Source organism: Pholcus phalangioides, unplaced genomic scaffold (assembly GCF_987345545.1).
Source record: "Pholcus phalangioides strain wild (caught in Gottingen) unplaced genomic scaffold, Ppha-v1.0 ptg000015l_1, whole genome shotgun sequence".
NCBI classification, from domain to species: Eukaryota; Metazoa; Arthropoda; class Arachnida; order Araneae; family Pholcidae; genus Pholcus; species Pholcus phalangioides.
Genome location: NW_028301608.1, coordinates 31,869,572 through 31,881,829, shown reverse-complemented (window position 1 = coordinate 31,881,829; position 12,258 = coordinate 31,869,572). Strand labels below are relative to the sequence as shown.

At 37.9% G+C, this 12,258-nt stretch overlaps 2 protein-coding genes across 3 annotated transcripts in view; one reads left to right on the top strand and one right to left on the bottom strand.

Annotated features, from left to right (window-relative positions):
- Positions 1-7,495, top strand: part of LOC149075818 (uncharacterized) — a 30,274-nt gene extending 22,779 nt beyond the window's left edge. For both annotated transcript variants that reach the window (XM_089243330.1, XM_089243329.1), the window contains 5 exons: positions 2,699-2,791; positions 2,917-3,037; positions 3,146-3,210; positions 4,711-4,923; positions 5,010-7,495. In XM_089243330.1, coding sequence (XP_089099456.1) covers positions 2,699-2,791; positions 2,917-3,037; positions 3,146-3,210; positions 4,711-4,923; positions 5,010-5,240 — 723 coding nt within the window. In that variant the 3' untranslated portion in view covers positions 5,241-7,495. The remainder of the gene's footprint in view (positions 1-2,698; positions 2,792-2,916; positions 3,038-3,145; positions 3,211-4,710; positions 4,924-5,009) is intronic.
- A 91-nt stretch (positions 7,496-7,586) lies between these two features.
- LOC149075817 (RIB43A-like with coiled-coils protein 2) lies at positions 7,587-11,897 on the bottom strand. Its single transcript, XM_089245460.1, has 4 exons — positions 11,586-11,897; positions 11,222-11,462; positions 10,864-11,091; positions 7,587-8,064 (listed from the first exon to the last, which is right to left on the bottom strand). Exons 1-4 carry the CDS (start codon positions 11,822-11,824, stop codon positions 7,816-7,818), a joined length of 957 nt encoding a protein of 318 aa, XP_089101586.1. The 5' UTR covers positions 11,825-11,897; the 3' UTR covers positions 7,587-7,815.
- Positions 11,898-12,258: the final 361 nt, after the last annotated feature.

Sequence of the window (12,258 nt, the reverse complement as noted above, 5' to 3'; positions counted from 1 at the left end):
TTTTATAAAAGTTAGTTTATAAAACTTGAAAAATGCAACCGATAGGCCGATCAGTTAAGTTCGCTCGAATGTAACAGATGTGTTTATTGATTACATTTTTCAAGTTTTATAGTGTAATACCAGCCTTAGGCCGGGATTACACTATAAAAGTTTTGTAAAAGCTCTTTGATAAAACGTGAAAAATTCAACCAATATTATCTTATTGGTTGAATTTTTTGAATGCAAAATGTGTGTGCGTGTGTGCACCGGTTGCATTTTCTGGAATGCAACCGATGCGCCTTTGGTTGAATTTTTCAACTTTCATAAAAGTTCTTTTATAAAACTTTATAGTATAATCCCGGCCGGATTACACTATAAAAATTTTATAACAATTATTTAAAAAAAAGCAACTAATAAATTTATCGGTTGCATTAGAGCAAATGCAACCAATAAATTTATTAGTTGCTTTTTTCAAGTTTTATAAAATAACTTTCATAAACCTTTTATAGTGAAATCCCATCCTTAGATTAGTCATTTCTGAAATATAAAATTTCATTTTTTAAGTTTATAGACTGAATATTGAGTAAAATATACTTGTAGGTATCTGGGGAACCACCAAAAATATTCAAGTGCTAGGGTCTTCAAACGACTTAATCTGGCCCTGAGTGAACGTCGTACGGGGATAACGTTGTTTAATAAAAGTATTTTTTTTAAAGTTTAAAAAAATTAACAGATTAAAAATTTAAAAAAATAACAAATATTTAAAATAATATTTCAGATATTCATATTTTTAAATAATTTTAAAAATTTAAAAAGAAAAAAATTAAAATTTTTAAATTAAATTTTAAAGTTATTAAAGTATGTAGTCAATTAAATATTCGTAATGAACTGAACGGCTTATAATTTTGGTCCCGTCAGTGGCCCTTGTTGGCAGGTTTTATTGTATAAAATTGTGAAATATGGACAAAAGGCAGTTAAAGTTTCTATATCTCCATCTCAGAAGGAAACAAAGGGATAGACGTATGTAGGTACATTATATTAATGAGCAGGGACCATCATATGGTGTTTTTAAGGGTATTTATGGCAAATAATTAAAAAAATTCCGTGAAAAATCACCTTCAAAAAGTAGCCAAAGATGCGGACGAATTCGCTCCGCATCCGCATCGTGTGAATAGCCCCGAATAAACCTATTGTCAAAACTTCTATGTGCGGATGCGGAGCCCGCACTTAGGTTTTGACACATGCGGACGACGTCCGGATCCGCATGAACATTTCCTAGGTGCGGAGATTTTTCGGCTCGTCTGAAAGGCGCAGTATATTCCAATTGTTAAAACTTCTTCCGGACCCGCATCCGCATCCGCTCCGTGTGAAAGGGCCCTTAACCAAGGAGCTTTCTTTTTCCAAGCGCCTTGAAATCAAGTTATACTGACGTTACACGGTATGCTCCCGGGAAGATAAGATGCCTTCGATTGTAGTTCAATGAAGGGAGGGAGAAAATTAGCGATATTGAACAGGTAAAGTTCCTCCTTGAAGAAAAGAAAAACACTGACAGCAGAAAAGCGCGCGAGACCGAGGTTTTTTTGCTAAAAAAGTGGAAAAAGTGACCTGGGCCTAAAAATACGTAATAAAAGTGACCAGTTTCTAAAAAAGTGACTTTTAGTGAAAAAAGTGACCCGTGCCGAGCCCTGCTATGAGCGGAGATACGCCCCCCCCCAATGCCTCTCTCTGCGCAGGCTGGTCGTATATATATGCGTATATATGAATTGACATCGTAATCATGCCCACCCCTAAGTAATCATTTGCGTGCCCCTCCCCAGACTTTCAAGTCTGTCTCCGCCTATGCTCTTAACGGACACCCCCCCCCCTCCCCAGATGAGGTCATCCCTCTTTTACAGCCAAATAATAATTTACCTAAGCATAATAAAAGTATGCATTTCAAACTCCTGTTGAACGGTCACCCCTCTTTTACGGACGATTTTTTTTGTCCCGCCGGTGTCCGCGAAAGATAGGTTTTGCTGTACTTACATAACATTAAAGTTCAAAAAATTTTCAATTTCACTTGAAAATATTGAACACAGATGGCAGCATCAGTGTGAAACGGAACAAGTATACGTTAAGGCCACGCATATACCTACACATACTCACACGACACGTTCCTGCATGTAACCAATTCGTTAGTAATTCCCAGAGTCCCAGAGAAATGTTTATATAAAAATATACGAGGTGCGTGTATGGCTAAGTAGTAGTAGTCTGCAGTAAAATATCCATATAGTGAACGTTCAAAAATTATAAATATTTTGTAGAAAACACGAAATTTGTGCTAGAACATCCAGATTTCTGTATAAAATTCACTCTACAATGAAAATTATTTCTCTAAAATGAATTTTTCGATGAAACGAAGCTACTTCTCTACATGAACAATGTTAATGTTGTACGTCCAATATAAAACTGGCGTGACAGTGATACAATAAATGGAAGAATCACTGTGATCGGTGTAACGTCAACACTGGGGGCGAAATATAAATAACTTCATAAGCGGGTTGACTTTAATACCGAGTCCCATATTTGAAATACTGAAAGGTACTTTCAAAAACTGTTGTTATAAGCGGGATGCGGCTCAAAATGATCGACGTTACATACCGAGCCCTTACTGTATCATGTGTAATTAATATGCAGTGAGTTGAAGAATGTTCCAATTAACGATGTTTCCTATTCCTAGAGTAAGAAATGGCTGAGTTCTGATGCGGCGCTCTTCCACATGTGGTTAGTGCAGACTGTGGTCAACGGATTCAGCAACATTACGACGACGATGGTATATTATATAATAAAGAGTATAATATTAAAATATAATACTCCGTTTATTAATCAGTTTACGCTTTTCTCATAGTCAGTTCGCCTGCTTCAACATGAATGCGTGAATTTCTTCTAATATTTTAGAATCAGACGTCCACCACGGACCGAAAATTCAGGAGGATCCCGAAAATTGTGTTCATTCGCCCAACACCACTCCTCAAGTCAAAAGAAATGATCATAGCTTTCTACGTCAAATATATTAACGGTAAGTGAAAAAGGTATAAGACATTCACAGTTTGTCCTCTATCCGGTTCATTTTAAATTAGCATTTTTCTCAATTATGCAGTACTGAGAATGAAATTTGTAATTATAGGCACAATTTGCTCCGACTTGCTGATGCCTCTACTCTTGTCCAACGAGGAAAAGCTGTCGCGTAGTGTAAGTAATACTCAATATATATTCATACAATCGTGTAAATAGACAGTGCATTTAAAAAAATGGATTGGCTATTTTAATACTGGCAACTGTTTATTTACTGGAGTTTTCTATGCAGTCGTGAAGAAATACAAAAGCCATCAGAGGGGCACTTCTACTACTATTTAACCCTCCAGTCGCGGGCGGTTTTGGGATTTTTCAGTACAAAACAGCAAGGAATTTTATCCGCGATATATTAGCGTTGCCCGCGGCTAGAGGGTTAACCGTACACACGCACCTCGTGAACACTCTTCCAATTTTTGATTTCGGGAATTTCTAATTAATTGCTTCATGCCAGAACGTGTGTTATGAGTGTATGTGTGTTTAGTGTTCGAGTGGTACTGTCATCTGTCTTCCACATTTCGAAGAGAAAATAGTAAGTTCCTGAATTTTAATGTTTGTAAATATCGTGTTGAAGGTCTGCCTGCGCTCTGCAAATGTGAGAGACCGGCATCAGATAAATAGCCAATAAATAATGTGGTGGCACGAATCTGTTTATATTATGCGAGGCGACTGGTTTACTGCTCGGATAATATGTGCAACTGTTCTAAAGCGATTTCCACTCTAAAAAAAAGTGTTCCTTCCCCTTAATCCATTTTTGACCGCTCTTCCAATTCATGACCAAATTGCACAATTTGTTTATATATGATAACTGGTTACTCAAAAAACATGCTTGAGAAGTTTCAAAAAATGGGATTTTAATTTGGTACGTTTTTCTCTTTGGGGAAAAAACACTTAAATTTCCAATTAATTTTAAATTATTATAAACTGATTAACTTAATTTAATTGAAATAATTGGGAATTATGATTTTGGGAAAGCTCGTTTCTCACGTGAGAAAAGAAATTTAAGAAAAAAATTTTTTTTTCTATTTTTGAAAAAAAATTATTTCTGCTCATGGAAAAAAAATTTCCAAATCGGAAATCAGGAGCAATTTTTCATTTTTGGAAAATCAAAAAAAATTAATTTCTTTGGAAAGAAATTTTTAAAAATACTATATGGCAAACTTTCATTAGACCTTTTAAAATACAAAAATATGTGTGTGTGAAAAAATTAATTGAAAATTTTTTTAAAGAAAGCATTGCGAGAAAATGCAACGTCAGTCAAACATGGGTTGAGTCAGGGATTATTAACCGTGGGGATCCTTCGAGAGTACATGAGCTTGGACAAGAAAATAATGAAGTCATTTTTTTCATATACACTGAATATTATTCTGAGAAAATGTCCGTGACCTTCATTTTATTGATACTGTTCAGGGGGGGGGGGGGGTATATAAAATGGAAAAAAGGAACCGTCACAAAGATTATTATGTCAAATTCGACTAGCTTCGGTTTTCTCTTCTGTCTCTACAGGGGCGTTGCCATTATTAAAAAACCAAACCTTAGCATATATTCACATTTTATATTCGTTTTAATTTGTAAATTTAATTCACTATTTATTTTCCTTCGTGTTTCTTCCATTTCCAGATGAATATAAGTGATAGCGAATTCATTGATGGCATAGCCCACAACCTCATCTATCCCGAAAACAAAAACGCCACGTTAAAAATCCTCAGCCGATATGGAGTCGTCATCATAGCACTGTGCCTGCTGTTATCGCTAGTCGTCGCAAGTGTCTGCGTTTTGCTCATTTATAACCGGCGTAATGACCGCCCCGGGTCCAATTCAATATCCGATACGGTAATAAGTACAATAATTTCCTAACAGTTCAGTGGATTCTAGACATAACTTGACATCACTGACCAAATTCATTTCTTGTTCCACAGACTCATCTACGAGACGAGATATACCACCACCAATCGCTCGAGTTCGGAGACCTGAACGCTGCGGAAGTGATCCTCGCATCGGAGGCTCGGCAAGACAAACCTCCGATCATCAACGGCAATCGGATACAGAATCTGGAAGATCGTTGCTGGATTTACATCGACGATGTCAGTTCCACCAACACTAACGCTGAAGACGCCGTCGAGCCCGATGTGATCGACACCAGGCTATAATGAAGTCGCGTATAACAGTAGCTCAAGCAATATGTTGATGATAATTCCCTCTCGAGCCGCCCATCGTTATAACACGATTTGCAGATTTCATTCCACTTACCCACTTTGGGGCTTTTCTTTTACACTACGGTATTGAGAATTAGAGACTTTTCGTATTCATATCGAGTCCATAGGCGGATACGGGGGACGGCGAAAAAGGTTTTCACACCCTTCTGTTTAGTAATAAACTGAATTATTGGCATGGGCGTGAGTGTATATTCAACCCCCCCCCCCCACTCGTACGAGGAGCCTGTATCCACTTATGATCAAGTCATTCCTTATTTTAAATCTCCATAAAAAAATGAAAAATCTTTCCATCAGGATCAAAATTCTTTAATTACATACTCTGAAATATTCTTTTCCCAAGAAAATCCAAATTTACACTTCAGACATTCCAGTAGCCAAAATTTGACTTTGATTTGAGCAAAATAGGCATTGGGGAGCTCCGATGAGTGGAATGAAAGAAAAATTATTCGGTGATCAATCAAATATTATCAACACTAGGGTCAAATGCCCCCACCTTCCCATGTAGAAATCAATTAAGATTTCTTTAGCTTCTCTAAAATAAAAAAATATGTGAATATAGGATCCCATTTTTTTTTTCTACGTTGAGAAATATTCGTACGCAAAAACTTATTTTTGTATAATTTTTAATGAATCATCGAAAGAAAAAGGATATTATTGCGTGCGATGTTTGTATGCAAAAATGGCTCGGATTGAAATGCGCACTCCCTTAGTTTCAGTCCACTACATTGTATCCCAGAAAAAGCACGAGCTTTATTTAGTTGTCAGTGATCCCAGTAGGATCATTTTTCATTCCAAAGATTTCCCTGATATAGCTTTAGATATATTTTTTTATATTGTTTTAATAATAATAATAATAAAAACCCTTAAATTTCCGTCCTGAATATTTGTTGTGAAAATGCATTACGTTTATGTTTGTATTTTTTGTGTATAATTTTTAGAACTGAAAGCAATGTTAGTGTATGTATGTTTATGGTTACCAGTCGTCCGGGGTCTCAAAGGTCTTGTCCGTATTTTAATTTTAACTCCTGCCGCAATCCACATAACATTGTATAGCAGGAAAGCAAAACAAAAAGATCACGTTTTCTATAGCTATTTGGACATAGGTCGCACATTTTTGGTCCTAAGTTCTTGGTGAGATTTTATTTTGATTCTGGCAAAGACTAGACCAGGGGTCTTCAACTTTACAGACTTCACGGATCGAATTGAAAAATCCCGCGGGCCAACAAGTTATACTGCGGTATATAGGATTGTAACATGGTATCTAAATTTATACAAGAACGATGTAATCTACAGTCTGTGTCTTAACGCAGACAATTATGAATTATTAAATTAGAATTAATCAGATCCAATAAATCTGGAAATATTTTGTTTATTAATTATAAATTTTCATATATATTGTGAAATTATTTTTTTCATCAACTCTGAAATGCTTCCAAAAAGTAAAAGTGTAAAAATTATTTCTTTCCTCAATTCTGGAATTATTTTTTTTTATGAACTATGAAATTTTTTTTACTAAATATAAAACTTGATAATCTATCGCTAATTGTTGAAATTATTCACTCTCAATCATTCAAAAACTGTTTTCTTTCAAAAATTTTATTTTCACAAAAATTCTGAATTTTCATCAATTCTGAAATTATTTCTCTTTTCATAGTTATGAAATTACATATGCTAATTATGCGACTTATGCTACTTTATCTTACTTAAGTTCATAATGAAATTATTTCTTCCACCAATTTTCTAGAGATTTCTCTCTCGTTAATTGGGGATTTTCATCAACTATATCAAAATATTTCCTTTCAATAATTACAATTTTTTCCATTAAGTGTGTGCGATTTTCAGCATTTCCTTAATTTTATGTGCGCCTTTTCGTGGACGGGCTACAGAAAAATGCCCTGACGTGGCCAGCGGGCCATGCGTTGAAGACCCTTGGACTAGGTAATCTGACGGATTCATTAAGGTCAAATTCAAAAGGTATGGCTAGATGTCCCACTTTCGTTCCAAATAAATATAGTCAGTCATGGGTGTCCGTACTTTGCGAGTTAAAAACCTGGTAACCTCAGTATTTTCAATCTTGAAACTTGAAATTTTTTCATGGAGTTCGTTTGTGTATATATTTTTATCAGTAATATTTTTTTTTTGTACTTTTTTTAGTGTTTTTGTGTAGCCTCGTGATTTCAATAAAACTATCGTCACTATCTAAAAAAATCCTGAAAAATTTCTTAGAATTCATTTTTGTAGTACACGCACTATTCCGAAAGCAATATCTCTCAATAAATTGGTCAAATGTGTTATGTTTATATAAAACAGTGCAAAGTCATAATTTATTTCTTTAAAAAAAAAAAGTGGTTGAAATCAAAAATAAGAAAATCGAGATCATAATTTGATGCAAAGAACGAAATGATTTTTTTTCTTCTTGTGCATAAAGTATAGTGAAAATATTTTCTTACTTTTTTTTATGAGTAAAAAAAGATGTTGCGGTGACGGTCATCTGAGTCCTAGAAGAAAATCACCTGGTCGTGGTGTTGAACTGCGTGAAGTAATCCTCAGTGGGCGGATTCGTGTAGACCACGTTCTCGAGGTAGTCCTTGAGCGTCTTCTGTTCCCTCGCGAGGTCGTGGTTCTGGACGAGACGCTCCCTGTTGATGCGGGTTTGCTTCCTCTTCTCCTCGCGCTCGTTCAGTGCGGCCAGGCGGGCTTGCTCGAGCTGTAGTTGGTCCCACCTCTTGGATTCTTCTTGTTCCAAATCTTGTTTCAACTGGAAAGTGACGAGAGAAAACGTCATTATGAAGGCAAAGAAAGTATACAAAATCATCATCAGCAGGATGCACAGACAACTATTACTGCTTAACCTCTTTACGATCACAGGCGTAATATTGCGTCCAAACATCAGTGGAATAAATTCAAACACGTTCTCTTTGTTTCCGTTCCTCTTTCTTCACTATCGCGAAGCTTTACAGTAACTCTACCTCTATGGAAGTTGCTCTTCCTTTCCCTCCTTTTCTATACTGGTTATTAATGATTTCCCCCCTCACATATAATGTATCTTTCTACTACACATATAAAAGCGAGACAAATCACTTAATTAGGGTGAGGGTGAAAAGAGGACTCTAAAAAAACTCTATTATCTATCTCATCTCTACTATACTATTTCATTTCATTATTTTTTATTTTCCCCTTCCTTCTTTTTCTAACGTACGGTTATCACAAAGTTACTAGATTTATCGCCGATTCGTCAAACAGAGATAATCCAAATTTCTTGCCCAACGCTTGTACGTGAAGTGATTAATAAAATGTTTCTAAAAGTGTGCGTCGCCAACGTTCGCCAGAAACGTCGAGGTGAGGAGTCCATATTGATATGTGCCTATTCAATGCCATGAAATTATCCTTTTCGAAACTATTCTGGGGTGCCGCGGATAATAAATGACTAGGGGTCATTCAAGTATTACGTCAGCATTGAGGGGGGGGGGGAGGGGTTTCGGATTTGCTGACTTTTGATGACAAGGAGGGTTTGAAGGTTGCTTACGCCATCAACCACCCCTTTTTGAAGATATGAAATATTCTAAGCTGCTGACGGGGGGGGGGGGGGGGTCAAAAATGGCTGAAAATCTGCTTACGTAATATTTGAATGGCTCCCTAAGAACAGGGAGCCACGAGTGGTAAAAGTTGGACAGTTACTGACTTAATCGTACATACAACCAAAGCCGCAACTAGGAGGGAACAGGCGTTTCCAGTGCTCCGGGCGCTGGAATAGGGTGGGGGGCATCGAATTCATCCCTCAACTGATCCTTCTGTACTAACACGGCTGCCAAAATGAGTAAACATTCCTCTTCAGAGAGTTAGACGGCTTTTTTCTCAGCTCAAGATATCAGTAATTTTTGGATATTATGCCGAGGTGAATTTGGAAAGAAAAGCCATCTGGTCTCCGCCTTTAACCCAAGCCCCCTTGTTGCCCGCGCAAGCATGCTACCATCTACAACATCACTGGAGACACGACCCGATCTTCCTAATTTCACGCCCTGTGGCGTGAAGCGCTAAAGTAGAGGCATTAGTAGCCTCTCTTAACTTTCAGAAAATGGCCCCCAGGTGGGACGGTAGTGTGTTTCCTTGATATCTTGGGCTAGAAAAAGACGTCAAACTTCCGTCCTACCTGGAGGCTATTCGATGAAGTCTAGAGAGGCTACTAATGCCTCTACTTCAGTGTCTCATGCTGCAGTGTGTGTGAAATAAGGAAAGCGGGGTCGTATGTCCAGTGGTGTAGATGCTAGCATGCTTGCCTGGTTTGCAAGAGGGCCTGGGTTAGAGTCCTGGAGAACAGATGACTTTTCTTTATGAGTTCACCTCAGTTTAATATCCAGAAAATATCTGTTTTCTTGATTCCTGGAGAAATTTAACTAACTACTAGTATATACCGGTACGCGTATTCCAAGTGTATGAGCAACCCTGACGTATTTACGTTGGCAGAGATGTTAATGGTTATGCCATTTGTCTTTCATATTTTGAAGTGAAAACGGCGGTACCTGAATTTTTGTATTACATAAATACCGTGTTGAAGGTCTGCCTGCTCTCCGCGGAGAGACATTTTCAAAGATTAACGAGTGAATTCGTATTGTTTGAAATAGAGTTAAAATAACGTTCTCCATAATAGAAACATCTATAAACGTAAAGATAATTGGGCCCATGCTTTGAAAAAATAATTTTATCGACATGAAATTGGAATTTTAGCTTTATGCGCTCTAAACTACATGTGCAGTTGTCAAGGGCGTTAACTTCAAATGTGTCGGCTAATTTCGGTTCAAAAAATAAATGAAAAGCTCCTAAATATTAGCCTATATATATATAATGGGGCTTTTCAAAATTTTTCACGCTGAAGTGAACACCCCCTGTGGACATATGTTTGTGTGAGGTGGGGGGGGGGGCTTGTATACACCCTAAAACTATGTAGGCTACTCCTAGAAATGTACAAGAGGTGTTTGTATCTTAAAAAAAAAGCACGAGACGCACTATTAGAAATGAGCAGTTCATTCCCCGTGGTAAAAAGCATGAGTTTTCTGTACTCCCAAAATGCATAAAAGGGTAGCAAACCCCCCTTATATAGTGTCGAAATTAATTTTTTGCACTTTTTATCGTTTACGCGTTTTTTTCCGTCACAGCTGATTATTTTTGAAATATACCTCAATGACCGGGCTTGCTCATTACTATAAGCAGGAGGGTCGCCGTAATAAGTGCTGTATCTTATTGGTGTATATTTCCCCATATGTGGGAAGGCGCTCCACCCTAAGAACTTTTAAAGACATTGTTAATTCAATATTCATTTTCGTGAATCGACAACATGGACCTCAGATGCACAGGAGAGATTCGTGATTATGAGATCTGGTGCTGTGATTTTTCTTGAGTAAGCATGTAAACTGGCAGGCTAGTGATTCAAGCCAGATTGATGGGTTCCCTCTGCGCATCACTTGTCCGAAAGACAAATGATGCTCTTCAGATGACCCTGAGTATTGATAGAAATGCACAGAAGGAATAGAAATTTGTTGCTTAATCTTTGCCCATTTACCTTGTGCTCTTGGATCTGTTCCTTCTGCTTCTGGAAGATGACTTCGATTTCTCGCTGGCTCATGCCTTTGTATCTGTCCGGAACGACCCTGTGGGGTCCGAAGGAACTCCTGGCTACGGATGTGTCCTCACTCAGCAGGTCACTGAAGTAAGTATTGTAAATGTCCTGCATCTTCTGAAGGTCTTCCGCTAAACGTTGCTGCTTCTCCTGCTCTCTTCTCTGGATCGCCTGCGGAACATCAATATATTCGCATATGATAGAGACATGTAGTGCTGATAGGAAATTTTCCATTTCACCTTTGATAGAAGAGTTCATGGTGTGTGTGCGTTGGCATTCAGAATGTTCGAAAGATACTCACGAGATGCATGTTGTACTCGCTGATATTCTGGGCCGTAATCCTCCGAGCGTTGAACTCTTTTTCACCCATGAGCCACCCACTCCTGTCGAGTTGTTGCAGCCTCAGCTCTAGATTTCGAAGTTCAGTGCTTTGTCGGTCCATTTCGAGCCGCTTTTCCAACATCTGTCTCTGTAGCCAGTCCTTGTTCTGCATTTGTTGAGCTTTGATTCGTTCCTCGCGCTCGAGATCTTCTCCTTCAAGACTTTACGGTGCAAAATAATAAGGGGAAAAACTAAATAAACGAAATTGGTTCGGATATTTGACTGAAGAAGTTCACGGAAACACGGAAAGCAAATTAATCAAAACGAAAAAGAAAAGAAATTACATCTGCAGGCTGGAAATACCAAGACGAGGATCTTCATCCGAGACTCTGGTGGGCACTTCTTTCTTGAGTTTGTCTGGATCGGACAGATCGAATTCTCTCCTCTGTTCCTTACGCTGCTCCGTCTTCCAAAAGTACTCGACTTCCTTGTCCCTTTTGGCGTTTTGCTCGGACTGCTGCTTCTGTGCCAATAGCGCCACTCGATCGTTTCTTCTCAACTGCTCATCTAGAAAAGATATCATACATTGAGACTAAGAAAAATAATTCGACTGATTTTCTTGGAAATAGCGTTGAATTACGAGCAAACACTCTAACGGGACGCCGATATTTTTCATCTTTGATGTACATGTTCGAACCTCGGGATATCGGCAAAGTCGGCTTCAAGAGCTTGGAATTATTTTCTAAGAGCTGTTAATGGGGATAATGCTTACCTAAGGCCCTTTCATTCTCTTGCTCTTCCTCTTTCGCCAACTTGGCACGATGGACCTGGTAACTCAGGGCATTGACATCGACCTAAAAAAAACGAGTAAAACGTCACAAGAACCACACGAATGAATGAAGTTATTGCAGGTTGTACTACGGCCGTTTTCTGAGCAGGTCAGAATTTTGATTATGGAATGGCGAGAAGAAGCATTTCACAGACACTACTTACGCCAATTAGTCTTTCCCTTGGGTT

What these genes read in the sequence shown, in the direction of transcription:
- LOC149075817 (XM_089245460.1), bottom strand. Translation starts at nt 11,824, where the DNA reads ATGATATCTTTTCTAGATGAGCAGTTGAGAAGAAACGATCGAGTGGCG. An exon ending in GGTATTTCCAGCCTGCAGAT is followed by an intron (nt 11,463 to 11,585) that starts GTAATTTCTTTT and finishes TGCACCGTAAAG; the next exon opens with TCTTGAAGGAGAAGATCTCG. An exon ending in GCGAGTACAACATGCATCTC is followed by an intron (nt 11,092 to 11,221) that starts GTGAGTATCTTT and finishes GATGTTCCGCAG; the next exon opens with GCGATCCAGAGAAGAGAGCA.